At 34.3% G+C, this 27,330-nt stretch overlaps 1 protein-coding gene across 1 annotated transcript in view; it reads left to right on the top strand.

The window, feature by feature from the left end:
* Positions 1–27,330, top strand: part of Anapc10 (anaphase promoting complex subunit 10) — an 89,651-nt gene that overhangs the window by 15,250 nt on the left and 47,071 nt on the right. The window contains exons 3-4 of the mRNA XM_047566381.1: positions 8,410–8,500; positions 18,881–19,001. Coding sequence (XP_047422337.1) covers positions 8,410–8,500; positions 18,881–19,001 — 212 coding nt within the window. The remainder of the gene's footprint in view (positions 1–8,409; positions 8,501–18,880; positions 19,002–27,330) is intronic.

Genomic DNA, 27,330 nt, shown 5'->3' with positions numbered 1-27,330 from the left:
ATGTGATTGGCTAAAATTTTGTTGAGAATTTTTGCGTTGATGTTCATTAAGGATATTGGTCTGAAATTTTCTTTCCTTGATGTGTCTCTGTCTGGTTTAGGTATCAGGGTAATATTGGCTTCATAGAACGAGTTTGGGAGGGTTCCCTCCTCTTCTATTTCATGGAATAGTTTGAGGAGTATTGGAATGAGCTCTTCTTTAAAGGTTTTGTAGAACTCGGCTGAGAACCCATCTGGTCCTGGATTTTTCTTTGTTGGTAGGCTTTTGATGATTTCTTCTATTTCATTACTTGAAATTGGTCTATTTAAATTGTGTATGTCCTCCTCATTCAGTTTAGGCAATTCATATGTCTCTAGAAACCTGTCGATGTCTTCGAAATTTTCTATTTGTTGGAGTATAGATTTTCAAAATAGCTTCTAATTATGTTTTGTATTTCAGTCGTGTCTGTTGTGATATTTCCTTGTTCATTCCGAATCTTAGTGATTTGGGTTTTCTCTCGTCTTCTCTGTTAGTGTGGCTAAAGCTTTATCAATTTTGTTTATTTTTTCGAAGAACCAACTATTTATTTTGTCAATTTTTTGTATTGTTTCTTTTGTTTCAATTTCGTTGATTTCAGCTCTGAGTTTAACTGTTTCCTGTCTTCTACTACTTTTGGTGTTGGTCTGTTCTTCTTTTTCTAGGGCTTTGAGCTGTAGTGTTAGGTTGTTTATTTGTTGAGTTTTACTTCTTTTATTGAATGTGCTCCATGAAATAAATTTTCCTCTAAGTACTGCTTTCATAGTGTCCCAGAGATTTTGATATGATGTGTCTTTGTTCTCGTTTACTTCTAAGAATTTTTTTATTTCCCTCCTGATGTCTTCTGTTATCCTTTCATCATATAATAGCATATTGTTTAATCTCCAGGTGTTGGAGTAGTTTCTGTTTTTTACTCTTTCATTTATTTCTAACTTCAATCCATTATGATCTGATAGAATACAAGGTAGTGTCTCTATCTTCTTGTATTTGGTAACATTAGCTTTGTGGCATAAAATATGGTCTATTTTAGAGAAGGATCCATGTTCTGCTGAGAAGAAAGTGTATTCGTTCTTTGTTGGATGGTATATTCTATAAATGTCTGTTAAGTCTAAATTATTGATTGTGTTATTGAGATCTATGGTTTCTTTGTTCAATTTTTGTTTGGAAGATCTGTCCAGTGGTGAGAGAGGCGTGTTAAAATCACCTAGTATTATTGTGTTATGGTCTGTTTGGTTTCTGAAATTGAGAAGGATTTGTTTGACATACATGGATGAGCCACTGCTTGGGGCATAGATGTTTATGATTGTTATGTCTTGCTGATTTATGCTTCCCTTAAGTATTATGAAATGTCCTTCTTTATCCCTTCTGACTAACTTTGGCTTGAAGTCCACATTATCTGAAATGAGGATGGATACCCCAGCTTTTTTGCTGAGTCCGTATGCATGGTATGTTTTTCCCTATCCTTTCACCTTTAGTCTATGGGTATCTCTTTCTATGAGGTGAGTCTCTTGCAGGCAACATATTGTTGGATCTTTCTTTTTAATCCAATCTGCCAGTCTATGTCTTTTGATTGATGAGTTCAGGCCATTAACATTCAGGGTTATTATTGAGATATGATTTGTATTCCCGGTCATTTGGTTCATTTTTAAAATTTTATTTATTTATTTATTTTTGACACGACTTGGTTCCTCCTTTATTTAACAATTCCTTTAGGATAATTCCTCCCTTTGCTGATTTGCTTCTTTGTTTTTCATCTCTTCTTCATGGAATATTTTGCTGAGAATGTTGTGTAATGCTGGCTTTCTTTTTGTAAATTCTTTTAGCTTTTGTTTATCATGGAAGGATTTTATTTCACATCAAATTTGAAGGTAAGTTTTGCTGGGTATAAGATTCTTGGTTGGCATCCATTTTCTTTCAGGGCTTGAAAAATGTTGTTCCAGGCCCTTCTAGCTTTTAGGGTCTGGATTGAAAAATCTGCTGATATCCGTATTGGTTTCCCCCTGAATGTAATTTGCTTCTTTTCTCTCATGGCCTTTAAAATTCTGTCTTTATTTTGTATGTTAGGTATTTTCATTATAATGTGCCTTGGTGTGGGTCTGTTGTAATTTTGTGTATTTGGAGTCCTATAAGCCTCTTGAACTTGATTTTCCATTTCATTCTTCAGATTTGGGAAATTTTCTGATATTATTTCATTGAATAGATTGTTCATTCCTTTGGTTTGTTTCTCTAAGCCTTCCTCAATCCCAATAATTCTCAAATTTGCCCTTTTCATGTTATCCCATAGTTCTTGGAGATTCTGTTCATGATTTCTTACCATCTTCTCTATTTGTTCAACTTTGTTTTCAAGGTTAAATATTTTGTCTTCAATATCTGAGGTTCTGTCTTCCAGGTGTTCTATCCTATTGGTTGTGCTTTCTATGGAGTTCTTAATTTGGTTTATTGTTTCCTTCATTTCAAGGATTTTTGTTTTTTTTTTTTTTCAATATCTCTAACTCTTTATTAAAATGATCTTTTGCTTCCTGTATTTGCTCTTTTAACTGTCGATTGGTGCGATCATTCAATGCCTGCATTTGCTCTTTCATCTCCTCATTTAATGCCTTGCATTTGCTCTTTCATCTCATCGTTTGCTTCTCTGATCATTTTAATTATGTACATTCTGTACTCCCTTTCTGTCATTTCTTCTGCCATGCTGTCATTGGATTTTATTGATGTAACATATAGATTTGTTTGGGGCATTTTCTTCCCTTGTTTTCTCATATTGTTGAGGTATCAGTGGACCCCTGAGATATTGCAGATTTCCTCTATTGACTTACAGTGTCCCTGAAGATTTCTAGTATATCCCCTCTTAGCCTTCAGTAGCCTGAAGTCTTGGAGGAAGTTGATAATGCGGTGCTCCACAAGGAAGCTGCCTCTCTAGGGTTGGTGACCCTCAGGTGGGGTATATTCCCTGCTAGTGGGCAGAGGTGCCTCCACTTGTTGACCAGTGGTCATCCAAAGGGGAACTAGGCTGCAGGCTGAGGCAAGACCGTTTGGGCCTGTGTCTCTGATTTTACCGTACTTGTGGGAAAACCTCACCCGGCAGGAAAGACTCACCCGGTGGGGAGGTCTCTCTGGTTAGTTCCCGTTCTAGAGGTTCCCCTCAATCCACAACTACCGCCTGGGCTGGGCTGCCTTCCTCTGCAACGTTCCCAAGGGCCCGGATCTACCTCCTGGGCCTGGGAGCCTCGCCCTTCACAGACGAGTCTTCTTAGGCTGTCTCTCCTCAGAGAATCTGCCCATAGTCCTGGAACCTTTGCTCCGCCCCTCAGCTTGTCTCTGCGCGGCTCTTCCACCAAGAAGCTGCCTAGGTCCTGGGACCCTGCTCTTCACCTAATCGCCTCGCTATGCGGCCCCTCCTCTGAGCAGCCACCTGGCGCCCCGTACAGTCACTCCAAGTCCCAGCGACCCGCCGCACTGCTCTTCCTCTGGGCAGCCACCCAGTGTTCCAGTGCGGTAGCTAGGAGTTCAAGCAACTCAGTGCGCACCTCCTCCTCCCGACAACCGCCCGTAGCCCTGGTGCAGTCACTCCGAGTCCAGGTGACCCGCCACGCTCCTCCCCCTCCTCCTCTGGGCAGTCCCCCAGGTGTTCAGGAGCGGTCGCTCTGAGTCCAAGCGCTGTGCTGAGCGGCCTCCTCTACGATGCTCCCAGTTGTCCGAGTTCACTGCTCCAGCGGGGGGAGGGGTGTCTCGTTGGGCAACTCTACTTCACAAAGTTCCCTGCATTCCGGGACTACCGCCCCATCCGGGATGCCTCCCCAACGGGAGAGACTCACCCGGTGGCTTTGAGTTGGTCCCAGGTCTCTCAATATCTCCTCTTCTTGAATCCTGAGTCCTGGAGCAACATGAAATGCAGCCGCCCTCTAGTCTGCCATTTTGAAACGCCCTGTATTCTTGATAATTGCCATTCTGACTGGAGTGAGATGAAATCTCAATGTAGTTATAATTTGTATTTCTCTAACTGCTAGAGATGGTGAACTTTTTTCCATCTATTTGTTGATGAATCATATTTCTTCTGTGAAGTGCCCGTTCAGTTCCTTAGCCCCATTTATTTTTTATTTATTTATTTTTTTGCCGTGCGGAGGATTGAACCCAGGGCCTTGTGCTTGCAAGGCAAGCACTCTGCCACCTGAGCTATATCCCCAGCCCAGCCCCATTTATTGATGGGGTTGTTTGTTCTTTCAGTGTTAAGTGTTTTGAGTTCTTTGTATATCCTGGAGATATGCACTCCACTATCTAAGGTGTAGGCGGCAACTTTCACTAACATTGTATTGGCCAAAATTAAGTCAATATTTAGCTCCAGTAAGATTGGAGTACAAAATCATTTTCTTCCCGTGGAGGACGAGGAGGGAAGAGTGTGTATTTGCTAAGCAACAAGAAGCACTGATCAATATTGACTTTCTTTTGCTTAGGACACCTGGTGATGTTCATTTCCCTCTTCTTCCTGCCCTGGGACTTTTAGCAATGTCTGGAGATATTTATGATTATCCTGACTGTGGGGAAATAAAGGGATAGGTTTTGACCATCCTGTAGTGGGGAGGGGCTGTGTCAACCTCCCCAAACATAATATTATCCAGTTCAAAATACCAGTAGTGCTAAGGGTAAGAAACCCTGCTTAGATTACTAATTCTAATGTTTTAGCATAATCAAAATCACCTAGAGGATTTATTAAAACACAAACTCTCAAAGGAGTTAAGCTCTCAAAGTTTCTGATGTGGCAGGTTTAGAATTCTTAATAAGTTCCCAGGTGATAATGATGCTGTTGGTTTAGGGACCACGCTGTAAGAACTATTGCCTTAGAGTATCAGTACCTCAAATAAATATTTTGTCTGAACAATACTGTGAACTGTGTGCATTATCATGATTATCTGTCAAAGCATATCACAGATCTGTCATTATTTTAAGTTTTTTGTTTAGACTAAAACAACTCAGATATAATATTGAGTGGGAAGCTTTGGAAAACAAGTTGAGACATTACATTGACATGTGAGCAGATGTTTGTAAGATGTTCTGCTTATGAGATACATTGAAGTAAAAGCTAGTAATCATACTTAGAGGTAAAGATTTAGATCAATCAATTATTGAAGAGACTACACCTATTAGTTGTAGTGTTAAACTTTTCTTAGAAACAAAATTGATGAGTCAAGTTATAGGAATTCTCTTATTCTGAATAAGTCATTCAGATTTGTTTAATGTTTATTTTGCTTTTTAAGAAAACATACCATTTTATGAAATTCTTTGATAAATAAGTAAAGTTTGGAAATGAAGAATAAAAAAAACTAGCCAAGTAACTAAATTAAAATTAGTTAACAAAAACCACTTTTAATTAGTGGAACATTTAACTGTGAAGCTCTTAAGGAAGAATCATGTGATTTAGTTATCTCTCTCTTCTCTCTTTCTTTCTTTCTTTCTACCCTAGTACAGGGGATTGAACCCAGGGGTGCTCTACCACTAAGCTATATACTCATTCCTTTTTATTTTTTATTTTGAGATAGGGTCTCCTAAGTTGTGGAGGCTGGCCTTGAACTTGCAATCTTCTCGCATCCTCTAGTATCTGGAATTACAGGCATGCACCACCATGCCGGCCTAGAACTCTTTATATTGGTAGCAGAACAGCTTTTTATCTCATGACTTATGTAACTGATAATATTCTAGATTAGCCTTAGCCTTAGCAATATTGCATAAGGAATGTCAAAAGCATGGTCGAGGGTAGCACTGTCCATTAGAAATATCATGCAAGTTGCATGTGTAATTTTTTTCTAACATTTAAAAGGGTTAGAAACAGGAAAGTTAATTATAACAATGTTTTTAATCTCAAATATAATAGTTCATTATTGTTAATGAGGTATTTTACCTTTCTTTACTAAGCCCCTTACAGCATGTCTCAATTTGAACTAGCCAAATTTCAAGTGTTCAATAGCCACATGTGACTAGTGGCTGTCATATTGGGTAGTACAAATTTGAATTATACAGTGAATAATTAAAAATTCCAATCTTTATAGTGTAAGTGTATAGTGGTGAAATAGAAAACTGAACATTTCCCACAAGTACCTTTATTCATAGCTTCACTACTTGCCACTCATTACCCTGGCGACTCTCTCTCTTCCTGGGGCTGAAAAATCTATCTAAAGATCCTGTTCTTGTAATTTCCTGATTCTGTGCTTGACTTACTAAAAATTCTTCAGTAGATTGGCATAATTTTCAAGATAATTTACAATCCTTAGTTTAGTGCACAAGAATCTTTGTGATCACCTCCTCTCATGTCTCTGACTCATTTCCATCTCCACAACATTGTGTATCCTTTGCTCCCTGAATAACCTACCAGAGTTCCCAATAAATGCCATTTATCTTGATTCATGCTGTCACAAGTTTTCGTCTTTGCTGAGTACTCTGTCACATTATCCTTCACCTCTTTACCTGTATAACTAGTACTTCAGAATCAATACAAAATCATTCTGGGAAAACGTCTCTTATCCACTAGTATATTCAGTAAAGGCAGGAGATGCAAATTAAAGATACAAATCTCAGAATGGAGAGAACATATTTCATTGACATGAAACAAAAAGAGTGTCAATATCCATAATAAGGATTAAAAATCAGTTGAAAGATCAATGTCCATTGGAAATTTCATATAAAAATATAAATGATTAATAAAAATATGAAATAGTTTTTCACCTATCAGGTTAATAAATATGTAAAAATTGATCATATTTTATCATAAGTACAGAGCAGTGCTGTCCAACAGAAATATAATGCAAAACACATATATATTTAAAATTATCTAGAAGTCACATTTAAAAAGTAAAAAGAATAGGTGCAATTATTTTGTCTTGGTGTGTCCAAAGTATCATCTCAACATGTAATTAATATAAAAACTTATTGGATAATTTTTTTATGCTAAGTTGAATATCTAATGTGTAAATTTCAGAATATCTCAATTTTTACTAGCCATGAAGAGAAGATAGATGTTCTTATACATTATTGGTGAGGAAGTATTTTGGAGGAGGTTTTGACAAGATTTATCAAATTAAAAATTCATTGACTTTGGGGCTGGGGGTATAGCTAAGTTGGTAGGCAGGCACAAGACCCTGGGTTCAATCCCCAGCACCACAAAAAAAAAAAAAAAATTCATTGACTTTGGATTCTGTTCCTTGAAATCCATCCTCCAGAAATAGTAACATGTATTTAGAGATTATAGATAGATAGGTGTTATTGCAGAGTTGTTTATGATAGCAAAACATTGCAAACAAACTAAATGTCTTGTAAGGGTTTGGTTTAAGTATGGTATTTCCAAATGGTGGTATACTGTATAACCTTTAAAAATATGGAAACTGCTTTAAATATTGTATGAGTTAATAAATATTAGATGATTTAGTATTTGTAAATGCTTAGAATATGTCTGGCCCATAGTAAATGTTGTATCACTGTTTGCAGTTATTATTATAATTATTAATTTATTGATATGGAATAATCTTCCAGATATGTTAAATAGGAAAAAACCTGTCACTATAATATAGAACTATATTGTTTGCCATCATTTGTGCCAAGAGATGGGTAAAAAGAGAAACTAATACTTGCTTTTTTAAGTATGTAGTGTCTGTGAAAAGATAGCAAGAAACTGATGTTGACTGTGTTTGAGAGGAGAACAAAATGGTAGGGGAACAGTGACTATTCACGATTTTCTTTTTGTACTTTTAAATTTGATCCATAATGAATATATTATTTAACCAAAAATGAAATATAAATTAAATCTATTCTTTTTTTAAAAATGTACTTTTTACCATTAAATCAGGCTCATTTCTAGAGTTAGTTTGAATATTATGGTTTTGATCAGGGACTAGCACAGGATAGTTCAATTTCACTTATCTATAATGTCTGGAGGATATAGGATTCTGGGTAAACTTGATTTTGATTATTCAGAAGCACTTGGTTTCAAAATGTACATGCCTTTTGAGAATATTTCTGAGTCATCTTTTTCTTATAGTAGGCATGGCATATTGAACTTCATAGAATCTGAGAGTTTTAAAGGATTTTGCAGGATATAGGGATCATTCTTATTATCAGCTTGTAAAAAGTATAAGAAACTGATTCAGACCCACAGACTTTAGAGTAAGTATCTTGGAAGGTGTTTTTAAGAAGCCAAGAATCAAAAATTTTCCTTAATGTAAGCTTTTGTATGTGCAAGTGATATTTCTTGCACTGAAATATGGTTAAAAAAGTGGAAGAATTCTGGGTCAAGTTTTATATTTCTGGTCACTTTGCTTATCAAAATTTCTAGAGAAATATATGTGAGATTTTCATGTTTTGCTTATATAGTTCTTTTTCATGGGAATTTATTGCCTCTTTTGGTGTTTTTAGGATTTGGAGTGGATCAGTTACGAGATGACAATCTAGAAACTTACTGGCAATCAGATGGGTCCCAGCCTCATTTAGTGAATATCCAGTTCAGGTAATTTTCAAAGATTCAAAAACTTTGTAATCTTTCAACTAATATAGGTTGTAAGTAAATGAGAAAATCTATTTTATTTATGTAAAATTTAAAGAAACAGAAATTAAAGTGAAATTTACTTAACTCTAATACATTTTAAAGATTAATTTTTACTCAGCTAGTTTGCAAGCATCTTGAGTTTACTTTGTCATGTTATCCTCTATGAATTTCTTATGGTACCTTTCACAGTTCCTTTTATGTAGCTGCTTCTCAAATATACTTTTCAGTATGATTTATTTGAAGAAATACTTTTAGAAAATTGTATTTTGCTTATTGCCCAATTCATTGCCTTAGTGATTGCATTGAGGGACCCTGGAGTAATAATGGTTAAGTTTTATAGGCATGGAGTATTCATATCACTTCTTAAATATGTACTTCTATTTGGAAAAATAACTATTTTAACTTAGACCCTCTAAGAACATTTTCAGTTTAGAAAATGCTTACCTTTCTTGGAGAAAGGAAAACAACCATATATTTGTCAACTGCCTTGAATTTATTGGCATATTGGAAACCAGTTTACTATCCTCACATTCTATTGCCATTGCATTTTTAATTGTTTTTTATTGTCCTTCACTTGAAACTTCACTTGAAATAGCCAGCAAACTTCACTTGAAATAGCCAGATGATAAATATTTTACTCTTTTAATGTACTAGGGATTGAATCCAAGGGCAACTACATCCCCTGTCCTTTTTATTTTTTATTTTGAGACAGGGTCTTGCTAAGTTTCAGCTATTGTAGTATAATTAAATTAAGATACTCATTATTTAACTTTTAAGCCATATTCAGCTTTTAAGTTTGACTGAAACTTGCAATCCTTCTGCCTTAGCCTCCTAAGTCTCTGGGATTACAGGGGTCCACCACTGTGCCTGGCCAGCTAGTAAATACTTTAAACTGTGTGGGCTTTCTGGTCTCTTGCAGCTATGTAGTTCTGTCATTACAGCCCTGAAGTAGCCATGTACAGTGCACAAATGAATGAATATAGGTCTTCTAATTATTTTATCTTAAAAAAACAGGTGGTAGATGGGATTTTGCCAGTTCCTATGCTAGGTTATTAAATATATAGAGACTACCAATAACAATAGCTGCTAATTTTTTTTTATTTTAAGGCTTAAGATAACAGACATTACCAAATTACCCACTCATCTCTTTCAACCTTTACATTTATTATTATTATTATTATTTTAGTCTTAGAAGTGGAGACTTAGATAAATTAAGTAACTTGCCCAAGATCACACACCAGGTAAGTGGTAGAATTGCAATTTGAACACAAGCTCTGATTTCAGAGCCTGTGCTTTTACTCTGTAAAACCCAGAGTAAATTGCTTCTCCATGGAAATAGGTTTTAGCTTATTAAAAGTTGGATGAGTATTCTAATTTAATTGTATTTTAATTGCCGTGTTTTTTTCAAATTAAATTCTATGCAGAATGCCAATGTACTGAACAAATAATAATAAGATAAATCACATTTATTATGTTTATTGGATATTTATTAGCTCACTGAGTTTGAATTTAAAATTTAATAGTTATAAATATATATTTTTGTAATCCATGTAACAACCTCCTAAGATGCAGGTTCTATTTTTTTTTCTCATTTTATATATAAACAAACCAAAACTTAAGACACATTAAAAATTTTGCTGAGGTCCTACACCATGTATTTATGGGAGTCTGGATTTGATCCAGTTGGTTTGACTTTAAACGCTGGGTTTATAATAACTACTCTGAGCTGCTTCTCAACATGGGTGTAGCTACTTTTATTAAAGCGATTAAGAACTCAGGGCCTTCCTCACATAGCACTTTTCCACCTTAGAGAAGCCCAGGGCTTTGAGGAAGGCATTTTAAAAACAGTGTTTAGAAACAGGGAAATTCATTAAGAATTTTAAAGTCTCACAGATGAGAGCTGCAAGTACTATACAACTTTTTTTTTTTTAGAAGCTGATAGAAGCAATGTGCTTTATTTTTTTTAAATTATTTTATTTGTTCTAATTTGTTGTAACTTTTATTTTCCTAAATAATTTCGTATCTCTGGAATACATTAGTATGTCATTCTTATAAATAAGGATAATTCTCCTCCTAAAAATACACCCTTAGAAAATTAATGTTGATACATTTTTGTCACTGAATTCTATAATACCATTCTGGTTATACCAGTTGTTCCAATAAAATTTGAATCACAGATAGCATTTAGTAATTACTTCTCTACTTTTCTTTCTTTCTTCTTCTTCTTTTTTTTTTTTTTTTTTTGGGGTGGTGCTGGGGATTGTACCTCAGGTCTGCTAGGCAAGCACTTTACCACTGTGCTACATCCCTAGCCCTCTACTATCTTTTAATCTGGAACATGACTTCATTTTTTTCCTTTACTTTCAGTATCTTGACATTGTTTTTTTTTTTGAAGACTAATGGCCAGTTTTTTTTTAAAAGAATATCCATCAATTTGGGTTTTTCCAATATTTTTTCACTCGTCACTTTAGGCTACACATTACTGGGAAAACTAACAAGTAACAGAGTACCCTTTCCATTGCATCCTAGCAGGTGTAGTCCATGAATTCCATTTTGTCCCATTAGTGGTCATGTTTACTCTTAGCTCATAATTAAGCAATTGTCTACCAAGCTTCTACACTGGAGGAGAGTTATTCTTTTACTTTTGCAGTTAGTATTTTGTGGAGAGGTACTTTGCGTATTTTATTTCTCATTCAATTTTCACTTTATTCACAATTAGAATTTCCAGTTTAACTGAATAGGTTATAATCTTAACTGAATCATCAGTGTTTCAGTGCTCAAATGTTGCAGGTTTGGCCATTGGGAGTCCTTTTAAACTATGTAACTTTTTGATATGTTCCCATGATTATTTGAACCCTTTTCTTTCTGGTATAAGATTTTTTACTCTCCCTCTAGAATCAGCCATTTATCCAAGGAGATCTGGTTTATTTTGGGGGAGCATATCACATAGAGACAAATTTGGTGATGGATGTGCTCCTTGCTCTTGGGATATTGCTGGTCCTTTCTTAGTGTTTGTGACTTTGTCAGACTTGGTAGTATGGGAATGGAGAAGAGGTAAGGAAAGAAGGAAAATTCATAATTGCCATTTCTTTCTTGGTGATCAGGCATTATTCACTGGACTTGGCTTTATAAGATATATCTGATTGCATCTTATGGATGCTTTTGTGGGTTGAAAGAATCATCCTTTGTAGTCACTTCATATTGTGAATGATTGCCTTGTTAAGGGTGCTTTAGTCCTTTACTTCTTCAAATCCTTGGCTTCTGGTTGATACTTCCAGCTTTCTGTTGAGAACTGTCCTTCCTAAACAAAAGCTAAGGTCACCCTTCATGTTACCATGTTATGATGTTCCCTTCTCTTCCTGGTGCCCTGAGACTGGTATTTTTGTAGTAGGGACTATATTTTCTCAAATGCATTTTCATATGACATGATATCATATGGTTTTTCTTTACTATGCTGAGATGGTGAATTTTTAAAATTGCAGTAAAATATATATTAACATAAAATTTACTGCTTTAACCATTTTTAACTGCATAGTTTAGTGGCTTTAAGTATATTCACACTGTTGTGTAACATTATCACTATCCCTTTCCAGAACTTCTCATCATCCAAAACCAAGCTCATTAAATAATGACTGTCTATTCCCTGTTCTCTTCAGTTTCTGGCAACCACTGTTTTATTTTCTGTATCTATTTGACTGTCCTAGGTACATCATATAAGTGGAATTATACATTTTTCCTTTTGTGTCTCACTTATTTTACTTTGGTTTTTGAGGTTTATCCCAGTTGTAGCATACCGTATTCCAATTTCATTCCTTTTTAAAGCTGAGAAATACTCCATTGTGTGATTATACCACATTCTGTTTATTCATCTGTCAGTGAACATTGGGTTATTTCCACCTTTTATCTATTGCAAATAATGCAGTTATGAACACTGGTGTTCAGATTTCTAAGTGAGTCCCTTGTGTTTAGTTTTTTTGGATGTATGTCCAGAAGTGGAAATGGTAGTTCTGTTTAATTCTTTGAGGTACCACCATACTGTTTTCCATAGCAGCTGTACCATTTTACGTTACTACTGGCAATGCAGAAAAACCTCAGTTTTTCTGTGTCTTTGCCAGTTCTTGTTCTTTCCTGTTTTTTTATTTTTTGTTTTTTGATAATGGCCATCCTAATGGATGTGAAGTGGTATCTCATTATAGTTTTAATTAGCATTTTCCTAGTGTTTAGTGATGTTAAGCTTCTTTTTGTGTGTTTAGTGGCCATTTATATGTCTTTGGAGAAATGACTGTTCAAGTCTGTTGTCCATTTTTAAATTGTGTTGTTTGTGTTTTCATTGTTGAGTTCTAAGACTTCGTTAAATATCCTGTTGTGGCCACTCAACTTTTTTGTCATAGTAGTGCAAAAGTAGCCATAGACATGTGTAAACGAGTTGGTATCATTTTGTGTCAATAAATCTTTCTTTCTTTCTTTCTTTCTTTTTTTTAATAAATCTTTCTTTAACAAATAGATGGCAGCCCACATTTGACCTGCTTGCTATAGCTTGGAAATCCCTGTTCCAGGGTACCATGTCTTGATTTTGGTCTTAGTACAACTTTAAATTGACAACTCCAAAGATCTTTTGTTTATTTTTATACCTATCATTTACCATGTCAGGAATTATAGATAAGGAACTTAATTTTATTATAATTATTATCATTATTATTTTGTGGTAGTGGGGATTGAAACCAAGGTTGTTCTACCACTGAACTACATCCCATCTCTTCTTGTTTTTTATTTTGAGACAGGGTCTCCCTAAGCTGTGATTCTCCTGCCTCAGCTTCCTGAATTACTAGGAATCCTGGCACACACCACCGCATCTGTCTTACAAGGAATTTTAAAGTATTTATTTGATTATGCACTAAAAATAAATAATAACTATATTTTTATACGTTAACATAAATAACAGTTTTATGAAAAATAACGTCTCTTCCCAAACAAATAATGAGAAGTCTGTCAGTGCTTCACATTCTTTGTGAACCTCTTTGGTGTCTGACTAAAGACAGCCGAAGTCTCATTTCTGTTCCTTCATTAAGTCTTTTATAGCATCTCATGTCAGATAACCTCTGGAAAATTCCACTGTATATTCTTAAGAGAAGGATTCTGAGACAGATAACCTCTTAATATTACTAATAAAATTGTTTTGACCTTGTTGATCTCCTGAAAGGGTCTTGAGGTTCCACATGGGTCCCCAGACCAGTCTTAAAGGTCATTTTTCATGGGCAAAATTAGCCTCATTACTAGAGTTTGACCTGTTCAGGATCTCAAATGAATGTCCCAGATATTTGAAGAGCTCTGTTCACTTTGGTCGGTTGGCACTCCAACAATTCCCAAGTAGTTGTTCTATGCTTGTCCTTGTGAAGTTTCACTGTATCCGTGTGCAGATTGGTGTTCAGGCATAGACTCAGAGGGACTCAGGCAGGTTTCTGGTATTTTTTTTCTGTGTAGCTCCTTCCTCATTAACTTGGTGAGATTGCCAAATTCTGTTGCTGTCTCCTTCCCTATGTTGCTGGCTGTCAGAATGCCTGGTTGTTTATAGGCCTTGCCTTGTTCCTTTTCTTTCTCTCAGGATTCAATCCTTTGCTGCCTGTTGCTCAGCATCTGCAGACAATTGTTTCTTATATGTTCTCCAGTATTCCAGTTTGTGGTATGAAGGCAAATCTTGAAGAAGTTATTTTTTCATGTTGTGTCAACATGTCAGACTTTTTTGTTATGTTTTTGTTCTTTAAAACCATATCTTCTGAAAACTTTGCATTAAGGTCTATATGTCTAGTTAAAACACAGTCTTTGTTGTCTCAGTCTTCAGTGAAAACTTCCGTTTTAGCATCCTGCCAACAGTGATTAGAAACAAACTTATATAAAGAGGACTTTTTTTTTTAACCATTAAATCAGGAACATAGAAAAATACAGTTATTTATAAATATGAATCATTGGTTTGCTTTTTGTTTTAGACAAGTACATCATCTGTTTTTTTTTTTTTTTTAATGTCCCAGTCTCCCCCAGAAAAAGTATATATAGCATGTTAAGGAAGAATGGTGAACAGAATTTTATTACCATTTTGTATTTTAGTTTCAAGTCTTGGATTTTAGGAGTTATTAGTTTCTCTAATATAACATAGTCATATTTAGATTTAGATCAAAAAATTCTTTTTTTTTTTTTTTTGGGGGGGGTGCTGGGGATCGAACCCAGGGCCTTGTTCTTGTAAGGCAAGAACTCTACCGACTGAGCTATCTCCCCAGCCCCTAGATCAAATTCTGATTTGCTTTACTAGAAGTATAAATCATGACCTTGCTTAACTTGTTCTAAGCCTCAGTTTCCTCATCTGTAGTGTGGGCATAATCTTTTAAAACTAGAAATGTTAATTTCTAGTACCATGCTTCTAATAATGTTTTCAACAAGGTGAACATTTCTTTCTTCTGCCTTTTCACATAAGAGAAACTTGACCATCCATGAATGGATGGAGCCCAGAAGTGTATTTATGGAACCAAATTTCTTCTCTTCCCATTCCTTCATTCTTAGTTCCTGGTTTTTATCTGCAAGGTCACCTCATGATCCAAAATGCTTACTGGAATTCTACACTTTATATCCATATCCCTGGCAGCAGGAAAGAATAGTGGAAGAAGGTATGAGGGACAAGTCTCTCTTTTAAAGAAACCTTTTTTTTTGGCGGGGGGGTACTAGGGATTGAACTCTGGGACACTTGGCCACTGAGCCACATCCCCAGCCCTATTTTCTATTTTATTTAGAAATAGGGTCTCACTGAGTTACTTGGCACCTTGCTTTTGCTGAGGCTGGCTTTGAACTCGAGATTCTCCTGCCTCAGCATCCCCAGCTGCTGGGATTACATGTGCCTGGTTCAAAGCCTTCATTTTAACAGTCATTTGTTTAAATTGTACTGGCCATAACTTGGTTACCGCGTCATATGTAGCTTTAAGCAAAGTTGGATCTTTTACTTGGATGTTATGAAGAAAGAAGGGAAAAAGGAATGTTAGGTAAGCAACTAGGAATACTGGTTACTAATGTCTTTCATTGGAATTTAATGGGTTTGAAACCAGATGAGAAATTATTCAAGGGTCAGCAGGTGGAGGCTAAAATAATACCTTTATAAAACTGGCAAAGCTGATCCTGAGAAATGTCACACCTGCATTATATCTGTAGTATCCTAATATTGAGCCCTAGTATTAAAAAAACTTACCCATCCAGTTATAAAACTGCTAGACCAGGTATTGCCTGCTGCTATTAAATTGCTAACATGAGGAACAAGGCAAATGTTTCCTTGCTGCCAGCAGCTTTCTCAGGAGAAAGCGTGTAGTGGCTGAGGGGATAGAGGAGGCCAGGAGTGTTCTTGTCATCAAAAATGGGAAAGTATTATCTCTCCCTTCTCCTCTCACCTTATCCTAAGTGTTTAGCAAGATGTCTGTCATATGAGTGATTATTAACACAAAAGTGATTTGAGCAATTTGAGTAGCTGCCACTGTCTCATGTATGCAGTCTTCCCACATGCATTGCTATTTGAGAAACTTCATGATTTTCTATGCAATATAGTTTTTGATTCATCATGAGAAAAGATCGATAAATAGTTTTAAGAGATTTTACTGTATCTTTTAGAGTAAGTTTTAAACTTTTTGTAAGGTCACAGTTTCCTTTGTAAATCTAATAAAACTGTGTATAGCATAAATTATACATATGATTTCTGGAGATCCATGAACTTTAGTGGAAAAGCCCCAGATTTAGGTAAAATTTAAACAATTCCAAATACCTACATGTCACTGTAAACTGTTACTGATGGCTATTGAATAAACTGATAGATACTATTGCTTAAAGGCAGTAGTAGTGGCTGAGAACCTGAGGCAAACCAACATACCTTTGAGTTCTGACTCCGCCCATCTGTTAGCTTGCTTTTTTTAGGTCGGTATTAAAGTGAATGTCACAGTTTTAAAATCAGTAAAACAGAGATAATAATAGTTCCTGTATATATGAAAGCATTACTTCTGACCAGACATAAAGTATTCACTTGCTATTCATTGCTGTTGTTTTTATTATCATGAGCGTTATTACTCTTCTTTGCCTTTCTAATCTCTCTCCAATTATCTTGTAGGTTTCAATGACTAACTTATCCTGAATTTTTAGATTTAGAAATAAAACTATTCTGAGCAAAAACTTGATCCTTTAATTCTGCTTTTGGTTTTGTTGCTAAGGTCAGAGCAGTCTTTGTGATCTTTGCTCTTTCCATGATAGAAAAGACTTTTTACTTCCTGCTTATGACTCATAAGAGCAGGTCTTTAGTATGACCTTCAAAATTTCTCCTTATTTCTTTGCTTCCTCTTTTGTCCCTTTGCTGGCCCAGCAGAAACAGAAAAATGTCAGTTCGATGCTTCTGGCCTCATTTGAGAACTTAGCAATGGATTTGTCCTGTCAGCAGTTTCAGGGTATTTAGTGTTTTATATCTTGAACTGAGGAAAAATCATTAACTTCCCTGTTCCTTTCTGATGAATGGGTTAGGCTACATAAGTTTGGTACCCACAAGAAGAGCTGCAGACCCTCTGTTGTGTTTATAGGCTGACTTTTGACATAGACTATTTCTGTTCAAGGAGCTCATTGTTATTGTTAGTACCAGTTTACGCTAGAACTTAATTTTTAAAGCACATTTCAGTAGACATTCTTAATGGGCTTTTGAGTCAGTTTTTATAATTTCCTAATTTTTTTCTCCTCATGGTCAAATGACACATGCCCATTCTTAAAAATTATCCAAAAAATATAAAAATCGTGATAAAAAAATAAAGGTCTCCCATAGTTCCTTCCATCCTTTATAAAGTAGCCTCTTTTACTGTTTTTGTATTCTTCCATCTTGGCTTCTTTCTATATATAAATATAGGTTTATATGTTTAAAATTTTTTTTCCCAAAATGCAATCCTTCTGTATTTACTGTTTTATAATCTGCTTCCCCTCCCCCCACTGTTAACTATTCCTGCATGCTTTTTTTAAATACAAATGCTCCTTGACTTACTATAGAATTATGTCCTAATAAGTCCATAGCAGGTTGAAAATATTAAGTTGAAAATGCATTTAATAGCTTATTAGCAACACAGTACACCATAGAGTGCCAATTGTTTACCCTAGTGATCTCAACTGACGGCTGAGCATTGGAAGAGAGCATCTTACTGCATATTGCTAATTGGGGGTGAGAGACAAATTCACAACTTGAAATGCAGTTTCTATGCTGTGCTTATTGCTATCACAGCCATTGTAAAAAAAAGAAAAGTCACAAGTGGAACCATTATAAGCCAGGTACCATCTGTAGTTGTATAGTATTTCCCTGAATGGACATATGATAATTTAATGAGTTGCCTATTACAATTGATATTTATGTTTATGATTGTGTGATAATTTAATCACATGCCAATACTTTTCTATTTTTGAGTAATTATATTATTGTTTTTAATGCATTCTTTGGGGTTCAATCAATGGGTAAAAGATTATGTACATACTAACTGGCTATGAAACCACCTTATTCTAATCTAATTTGGTTTTTATTAGACATTTAAATATTTTCTGTGTTTTATCTTTCTTTGACGTTTAGAAATTGAACATCTTTTTATGTTTTTGACCTGTTACATTTTTCCAAGGTTAATTTTTTATTGTGTATTTTTAAATTTTGTAAAATTTTATTTCCCTAGAGTATGCATATTTTAAAAACAAGAGCAGAATTTTAGTTCTTGTATTAAATAATAGGTTATGCTTCTATTTTTTTTTTTTTTTTTTTGGTGCTGGGGATTGAACTCAGGGCCTTGTTCATGTGAGGCAAGCACTCTACCAACTGAGCTGTATCCCCAACCCTGCCTTCTATTTTTAAAGAAAACATTTTTATTTTGGATGGACTCAGCTTCTCACTTACTTTGGTACTTTCAAGTATTAATATAGGAAATTAAGTAATTAACTAATAAAGAAAACAAGCTTGTTTAAACACTTTTACCTTATTTAACATACCAATGAAGAGGATGGACATCCTTAATGCTTGTTTGTACGTTAAGAGACCTGATTTGGTCAGTTTCTTCTTTGTTCACTGTAGTTCTTGACCATATTCTATATAAGAGATGTCTATTTAAGTAAAATGTTTATATCTGTACCTATGTTTTTTTTTACATTTTCTTCATTTTTATTATCTTTGAAATTAAAGGAAATGGAAATTACTGATTCACATATTCATTTTCCCAGACTATGATCCTTTTAACATCAGAAGAGAAGATGCTTTAGAAATAATCTTTCTATATGATAAAGTGCATATTATTTTTACTTTATTGCTCTTAGAAGAAAAACAACAGTGAAGACTTTATGTATATATGCAGACTACAAATCTGATGAAAGCTACACTCCAAGCAAAATCTCAGTCAGAGTAGGAAATAATTTTCACAATCTTCAAGAAATTCGGGTATGTCTTTAAAATTTTAAAAATTTTGTCATCTTTAACTCTTACTCACTAGAAGGTAGTCATAGTTGACATCAGATTTAAATGTTAATATATAAAAGGAAATTGATAGTATTAAAGAGAACATGTTTATATAACATTTTAAATTTTCTTCTGAATGTTGATTGTCATCCTTTTTATTATGGAAATTTTCAGACATTAAAAAAAGCTGAAAGAATTGAACAGTGAACCCTAGTATCCTCACCTCTTAGATTCTTCATTCATTAATGTTTTGTTATGTTTGCTTTATTAAAATCTGTTCTTCTAATTTTTTATGCATTTAAAAATAAGTTGCAGGAATTTGTTTATTTCACTCCAAGTGCTTTAGAATGATATATTTGTAGGGTTATCAAGGTTTTTCTTAATATTTATTTTAAAGTAAAATTTATGCACAGTTTTGTACAAATCTTACGTAAATTAAAACTACATGCATACATCTGTGTAAACCTTTAAGATGCAGAACATTTCTAGCACACTAGAAAATTCTCTCATGTCCCTTTCCAGTTAGTCTCATTTCTATCCTCAGAGGGAACTCTTGTTATGATTTCATTTATTTATTGGTTTGTTTTCATTGATGAGTTTTTTCTGTTTTACAATCTCATATAAATGGAATCATACAGGATATAGCTTTTTTTTTTTTTTTTTTCCTTTCTCTCATGGTACTAGGAATTGACCCAGGGGTTCTCTTCCACTGAACTACATTGCCAGCCCTTTTTAATTTTTTTTATTTTGAGACAGAGTCTTGCTAAGTTAGGTTGCCAAAGATAGCCTTGAACTTGTGATCCTTCTGCCTCAGCCTCCCAAGCCAGTGTGTGCCACTGTACATGACCAGGATATAACTTTTATACAAGGTTTCTTTCACTCAGCCTAACTTTTTTCATATTTACATTTATTGTTGCATGTAACAGTACTTCATTCTTTTTTATTCCTGAGTTACATTCCCTTGTTTGAATAGATCACCATTTATCATATGTATATCTTTTTGAAGCTATTAGGACAGGGATTTTATGACTTGATTTTTACTAGTCTTCCAATAGTGACATTTCAGAGATATTTTCAGTGACTTTGAACTGTATATTGGTGAAGTTCTGGCTCTTAGTATTTTTGTCAGAAAATCTTTGAGCTCAAATTATCTGAGTATGGATAAGCACTTAGAAAAGCATTCAGTTAATTTGTGGCCTGGAGTCTTATTTGACTTAGAGCTTAAATTAAGACCATGTATCCACATTTATATTTCTTATCTGAGTTAGTGATAAAGTACTTAATAAAAACTGCATGGACTTTTGTTTGTTTTTCATTAAATATAGTATTGTTCACTTATGAAATTTACTTTTGTACTGATAAATGAGATTAGGTAAGGACATTGTCCACATGTATTTTTGTTATTGTTCAGTCTTTAAGGTGTTCATCATTTTAAAAAATTAAGTTTTTAAAATTGACAAAAATTATATATATTTATTATGTTCAATATGATTTAAAATATGTGTACATTGTGGAATGACTAAATCAGGTTAATTAACATGCTTTATCTCATATACTAACCATTTTTTGTAGTGAGAATCGTCAAAATCCACTTTTTTTTAGCAATCTTCAAGAATACTATACATTATTAACATATTTACCACATTGCACAGTAGATATCTTGAACCTACTCTTCCTATCTTACTGAAACTTTGTATTCTTTGTCCCAAACCTCCCCAACTTACTCCTACTCCTTCCAGTATCTGGGTACCAAGATTCTACTTTTACTTCTATGAGTTTAACTTTTTTAGATTTCAAATTTAAGTCAAATCATACTGTATTTATCTTTCTTGGCTTACTTCATTTTATATAATGTCCTCCAGGTTCATCCATGTTGTCACAAATGATAGCATTTCCTTCTCTTTTAGGCTGAATAGTATTCCATTGTATATTACTGTGTATTTTCTTTATCTATTCTTTAGGCTATGGGCACTTAGGTTGTTCTATAACTTGGCCGTTGCAAGTAGTGCTGCAGTGAACAAGAAATACATATATCCCTTCAATATACTAATTTAATTTCCTTTAGATATATATCCAGTGGGATTGCTAGATCATATGGTAGTTCCATTTTGAGTATTTTGAGAAGCCTCTATACTATTTTCTTTAATGGCTGTACCTGTATGCTTTCCATAGGCAGTGTGCAAGGATTCCCTTTTGTCCACATCTTTGCTGATACTTATCTTTCATCTTTTCTATAATAACCATTCTAACAGGTATGAAGTGATACCTCATTTTGTGATTTTAACTTAGATTTCCCTGATAATTAATGGCATTGAACTTTTTTTTTTTATGTACCTGTTGATCATTTGTTTATCTTCTTTTGGGAAATGTCTTTTCAGGTGCTTTGCCTATTTTTAAATCAAGTGGTCGTTTTTGTTATTTTGCCTTGAATTATTTTTGTTCTTTATATGGTTGGATATTAACCTATAATCAGATATATTATTTATAAATATTTTCTGTTCCATAGGTTGACTCTTCACTAAATTGATTGTTTCCTTTGCTATGCAGAATGTTTATAGTTTGATATAATCCCATTTGTCTAATTCTTGTCTTCGTTATCTGTAAATTTGGGGTCCTAATCAAAAAAACATTACCCAACTGGGGTTGGTTATACAACCTGTAATGCCAGTGACTTGGAAGGCTGAGGCAAGAGGGTTTCAAGTTTATGGTCAGTCTCTGCAACTTAGCAAGACCCTGTTTCAAAATAAAAACTGAAAAGTGCTGGGGCTGGGGAGATAGCTCAGCTGGTAGAGTGCTTGCCTCACAAGCACAAGTCCCATAGTTCAATTCCCAGTACCTCAAAAAAAAAAAAAAAAAAAAAAGAAAAGTGCTGAGGATGTAGCTCAGTGATAAAGTACTCCTGGGTTCAATCCCCAGATCAGAAAAACAAAAATCATTGTCCAAACCAGTGTCAAGAAGCTTTCCTCCCTTAGTTTCAGGTCGTTTATATTTATATAAATTTATGTAATTTATATAAATATAAATAATTTATATTGAGTTGATTTCTATAACCTGTGAGAATAGGAGTCTAGTTTAATTCTTCCACATGTAGATATCCAGTTTTTCCAGCACCATTTATTAAAGGGATTGTCCCTTTCCCCATTGTGTATTCCATGGCATCTTTGTTGAAAATCAGTTGATCATAAATGAGTGGGTTTACTTCTAGGCTCTCTCTTCTGTTTCACTGAACTATGTGTCTGTTTTTATGTCAATATCATGCTATTTGAGTTAGTACAGCTTTGTAGTATATTTTGATATCAGATAATATGATTCCTTCATCTTTGTTCTTTTTGCTGAGAATTGGTTTGGCTATTTTGATTCTTTTGTGATTTAATATGAATTTTAGAATTGTTCCATTTGTGTGAACAGTGTCTGGGAGTTTGATAAAGATTGCTATAAATCTATAAATTGCCTTTGGTAGGGTGGTGATTTAACAATATTAACTATTTCAATTCATGAATGTGGGATATCTTTCCATTGATATGTGTCTTCCTAGATTTCTTTCATCAGTATTCCATAGTTTTCTATGTATAGCATACAGGTAATCTGTTTAAATTTATTCCTGAGTATTTTATTTTTTGTTATTGTTTTTGATTTCTTTTTCAGAGTGTTAGTTGTTACTGATTAGATATGCTACTGATTTTTGTATCCTGCAGGTATACTGAATTCACTTATTTGAACTCCCTTTTGTTGGAGCATCTTGAATTTTCTATGTATAAAATATCATGTGCATACAGGGACAATTTTAACTTCTTCCTCTTCAGTATACTAGCCTTTTTTCCCCCTTTTGCCTAATTGCTTTAAATTCAACTTATAGTACTGTGTTGAATAGAATTGGCAAGAGTGGGAATTTTGTCTTATTCCTGATGTTAGAAGAAAAGCTTTTTACTCTTCACCTTTATGTAGGATATTAATTGTGGGTTTGTCATATATAGCCTTTACGGTTTTGTTGAATGTGTTTATCATGAAAGGATGTTGAATTTTGTCAAATGTTTTTTATTTGCCTTTTGAGAAGATCATATGGTTTTTGTCTTTTGTTCTGTTGTTTTCCACTTTTATAGCTTTGTGAATGTTGGATCTTCTTTGTATCTTTGGGATAAATCCCACTCAATTATGGTGAATGATCATGGGCTATTGAATGCAGTTTTTTGTTGAGGATTTTTGCATCTATGTTCATCAGGGACCTGTGACTTTCTTTTCTTGTAATGCCCTTCTCTGCTTTGGTATTAGGATAATGCTTGCCTCATAAAATGAGTTTAGCAGTGTTCCCTCTTTCTCAGTTTTTTGGAAGGATTTGAGAAGGATGAGTATTATTTCTTTAAATATTTGGCAGAATTCATCAGTGAAGTCATCAGGACCCAGGCATTCTTTGATTGGAAACTTATTATTACTCATTTAATCTCCTTACTTACTATTGGTCTATTTCTTTATGACTGAGTCTGAGTAGGTAGTATGGGTCTAGGAATTCATTCTTTTCTTGTAGGTTATCTGATTTGTTGGTGTGTGATTGCAATAGTCTCTTATTATCTTATGTATTTCTGTGGTAACAGAAATGTGCAACTATGTATTATGTATCTTATATTTCTGTGTCTCCTCTTTTCATTTCTGGTTTTATTTAAGTCCTCTCTCTTTTTTTCTTAATCTAGCTAAAAATATGTCAATTTTATTTATCTTTACCAAAACACCTTTTAGTTTTGTTGATATTTTCTGTTGCTTCTTTGTCATTTATTTCTGCTCTGATCTTTATTATTTCTTTCTTTCTGCAGACTTTGGAATTTATTTCTTCTGTTTCTAATTCCTTGAGATGTAATTTTAGGTTGTTTATTTGAGATCTTCTTTAGGTAGGGGTTTCTTGTTAAAAAACCTCCTCCATAGAACTGCTTTTGATGCCTCCCATAAGTTTTGGCATGTTGGGTTTTGTTTTCATTTGTCTTAAGATAGTTAAAATTTTTCCTTTCAATTTTCTTGAAATTGAAGCATGAGCATGTTACCTAATTTTGATGCTTTTATGAATTTTCTGAAGTTCTTATTTCTGTTTTCATCCTATTTGTGGTATAATGGATTGAACCTGAAGCCTGAGTTCACGTGAGTTCATGTGGGTAGGTTTGTTTCTGTGAGAGATAATGTGAAGTCTTTGCTGGGGTAGCCTTGATCCTGAGTTTGCAGGTGCCTTCTAGGTACCTGATTCCCTAAGGCCATGAAAGTTGGTCTGGCACTAGGATGGGCCTGTAGCCTGAGCCCATGAGGATAGGCCTGGATCTTAAGTCCATAAGTGCTTACTTGCAGGTGTTTCTGGTTCTTCCATCTGTGGGTTCTGACCCGGCATCAGGGTCTGTTGGGGTGAACTTGAACCTGGATCTCCTAGAGCAGGTTTAGACACTGGGTCCACTGAAACCTGGCATCCTGGAGACCAACCTGGAGTTTGTGTCTGGCCTGACCCTGGGGTAGCCAGGGATTCTGGGTTCTCAGTGCTGGGCCTACTGGTTTGGTGTGTGGGTGCTAGCCTAGAGACCAGGTCTGCAAGGTCTGGTTCGGGTGCTGTGGCTGTAAGTGACAGCCTGCAACTGGGTCCACAGAGGTGGTCCTGGAGCATGAAGTTCATGGCTGCAAGCCTAGAGTTGGGGTCTACTTGACAGACCTGGACCCCTTTTTTTGCTGGAGTCAGGCCTTAAGTGTTTGTCTCTGGATGCCAACCTGGTTTTAGACAAGGGGTGCTGAAATGGCAGTGGAATGGGCCTGAAGACTGGGTATGTGTGGAAAACCTGGCTCTGGGCTGGTCTGGAACCTGGAATGGGCCTGGCACTGGGCTGGACTAGTAGCAAGATCTGCAGATGCTTGATATATTTAGTCAGTGTTTAGTGCCGTGAAGACTTGAGATAATTGACTTCCTATACTTTACTAGATATTTCATATTTGTTACAATTATTTGTTCATATTTAGAAACCTTTTTTGGGTAGAGTTGTATTGTTTTGGTTTGTATCTAAAGATTGTCATAATTCCTAAGACAGTTTGGGATATATGAAATGCTAGAAATATTTTGATCTGATCTGTATGGTGTATATTCGAAATGTCCACTAGATGTCACTGTTGTCCTTTATAGTATTTTTTTCCCCTATAGTAAATTCAACACCTTGTCTTAGTTGAACTTGTTTTTCCTCAAGTGTACATACTCAAAAACTCTGATGCATTTTAAGAAACATACATCTTCATACAAGATTTCTAGATTTATGTATTAAAGATGTTTTGAATTATGTTGTAGATTTTACTATCACTAAATTAAGGAATTTGAGAGGTTAATGGGAGAAACTTTCAATGATATTTGGACCTTGTGGAATACTTTAATTTAGTCTTTACTTTTATTACATCTTTTAAATGCTGAAACATTATCTGTTTAGACAAAGGGCTCTTATCAGTAGTTTCTGAGTTTTTTCTTAGTGGATTTATATTTCTGTGTAGTGACCATATACCCATGAGACCAGTAATCCTAAGTATTACCAGGTAATAATATTAAGTTGTTTTCCTGAAAAACTTAATGAACATAGTGCTTTTTTGCCATGGTTCTCACTAAAATACTATAAGTTTGGGATGTCACTTTAAGATATTATGCCTCATTCTTTATAACTCATGATAGGAAGGATACTTTTGCTCCTAACTATTCATCTTTGCATGTGATTTATTCTATTAACCATTTTCTTTTATAAGTTAAAGAAATGTTCCTGATAGCACATTTTTTAAAGAAAAGATAAAGAAGATGATGATTATTTATAAACATTATTGTACTACAATATACCCTTAAGAAAAAAACCTTTACTTCTACTAACTTAGATACCAAGACAAGTGATTAAAATACTGTGAACTTTTATGAGGTTTTTAGAGCCATCATTAGTTATAGGACTAATTTAACTGAGTGGAAAATCCAGCTAAATCTTTTTATATTTTTCCATGGATGTTTGCCCACTGGAGGGTGTAGTATGTATTGGAGTATTTTAATAGGTTTTCCTTTTTTACTAGAAATTATAGATTTGTTTACTTGAAACATGCTACTGATTTTCTAGTTTTATTATTGATTTGAAGTAGTAGCTTTCTTTAAAAATTAAAGATGAGAAAAGTGAATGACTTTTTATTCAAAGTTATTATTTTTCTACCATGTATGTTTTACATATTTTATTTATGAAGCATGTATTATATCTAGATCTTTGTTGCCTCTGTTGAAAAATCTCTACAAAGGGATCAGGAACTTTTGTAGTAAAGAATGAATATTTTACCCTCTATACCTGGGGAGGGACTTACAGTGTACTATCTGCTAATTTGACCAAATAAGTTCCCATTATTGCCAGAATTGATTTTATTTGTGCCACCCGTTCTACTTTCTTGTGATTAAAATTTTCTATCCCACAAATTGGAATTCAAGTACATTTACAAGATGTTTACAATGTATCACTTCTATAAAAAGGACTGTTTTATACAGAACTGAGAACTTTGCATTTCAAAATCTTTATATCCCTCTCTTTTCAGAAACCTTCATCTCAGTTGTGTTACTTTCATGCAGGAAATCAAGTTATTCAAGAAAAGTTTTCAAATAAAGACAGCATTTAAAAAATACTTGAATTGATTTTATTTTATCATTAAGTTTTGGTATAATATCATTCTTCTGCTCTTAAAGAAGATAATGCATTAAGGAAATTTTCATCATTTAGATTGAAGAACTAAAAAATATATCTTAAATGTGACCATTTTAACATTTTAGAAAATATCTCCAACTGAAATACAAGAACACTTTTCAATTTGCTAGCTACTTATTTCTCTTTTTACAAGTTTTGTAACAGGCTGGGATTGTGGCTCAGTGTTAGAGTGCTTGCCTAACACTTGTGAGGCACTGGGTTCAATCCTGACCACCACATAAAAATAAATAAATAGAAAAAAGGTATTGTGTCCATTTACCAAAAAAAAAAAAAAAAAAAATTAAAAAAGATATTGTAAGTCTTTTTGTACTTATATATGTAACTAAAGTGATTTATTGTTACAGCTTTCAAAAGAATTTTTATATTTTAATATGGAAAACAACTTGTTAGCTTACCATTAAGCAGCTGTTTTTCAGCTTATGTGAAGACTTATCCTTTGGTTCATTGTTAGCACTCTGTTTCTAAACTTTGTGGTCATGAAAGAATAAAAGATTGAGACCTTAAGTGATTTTTAAGCTTTGTTTTTGTTTTCAGATAAAAAAGCTATTACCAAGTGACTTTTTAAAGAGGAGGTGTGAAATAAGTCTTCA

The sequence above is a fragment of the Sciurus carolinensis genome, chromosome 10 (genome assembly GCF_902686445.1).
Source record: "Sciurus carolinensis chromosome 10, mSciCar1.2, whole genome shotgun sequence".
Taxonomy (NCBI): Eukaryota; Metazoa; Chordata; class Mammalia; order Rodentia; family Sciuridae; genus Sciurus; species Sciurus carolinensis.
The sequence above is the reverse complement of the archived record's forward strand: the minus strand, read 5'-3'. Positions and strand labels throughout refer to the sequence as shown.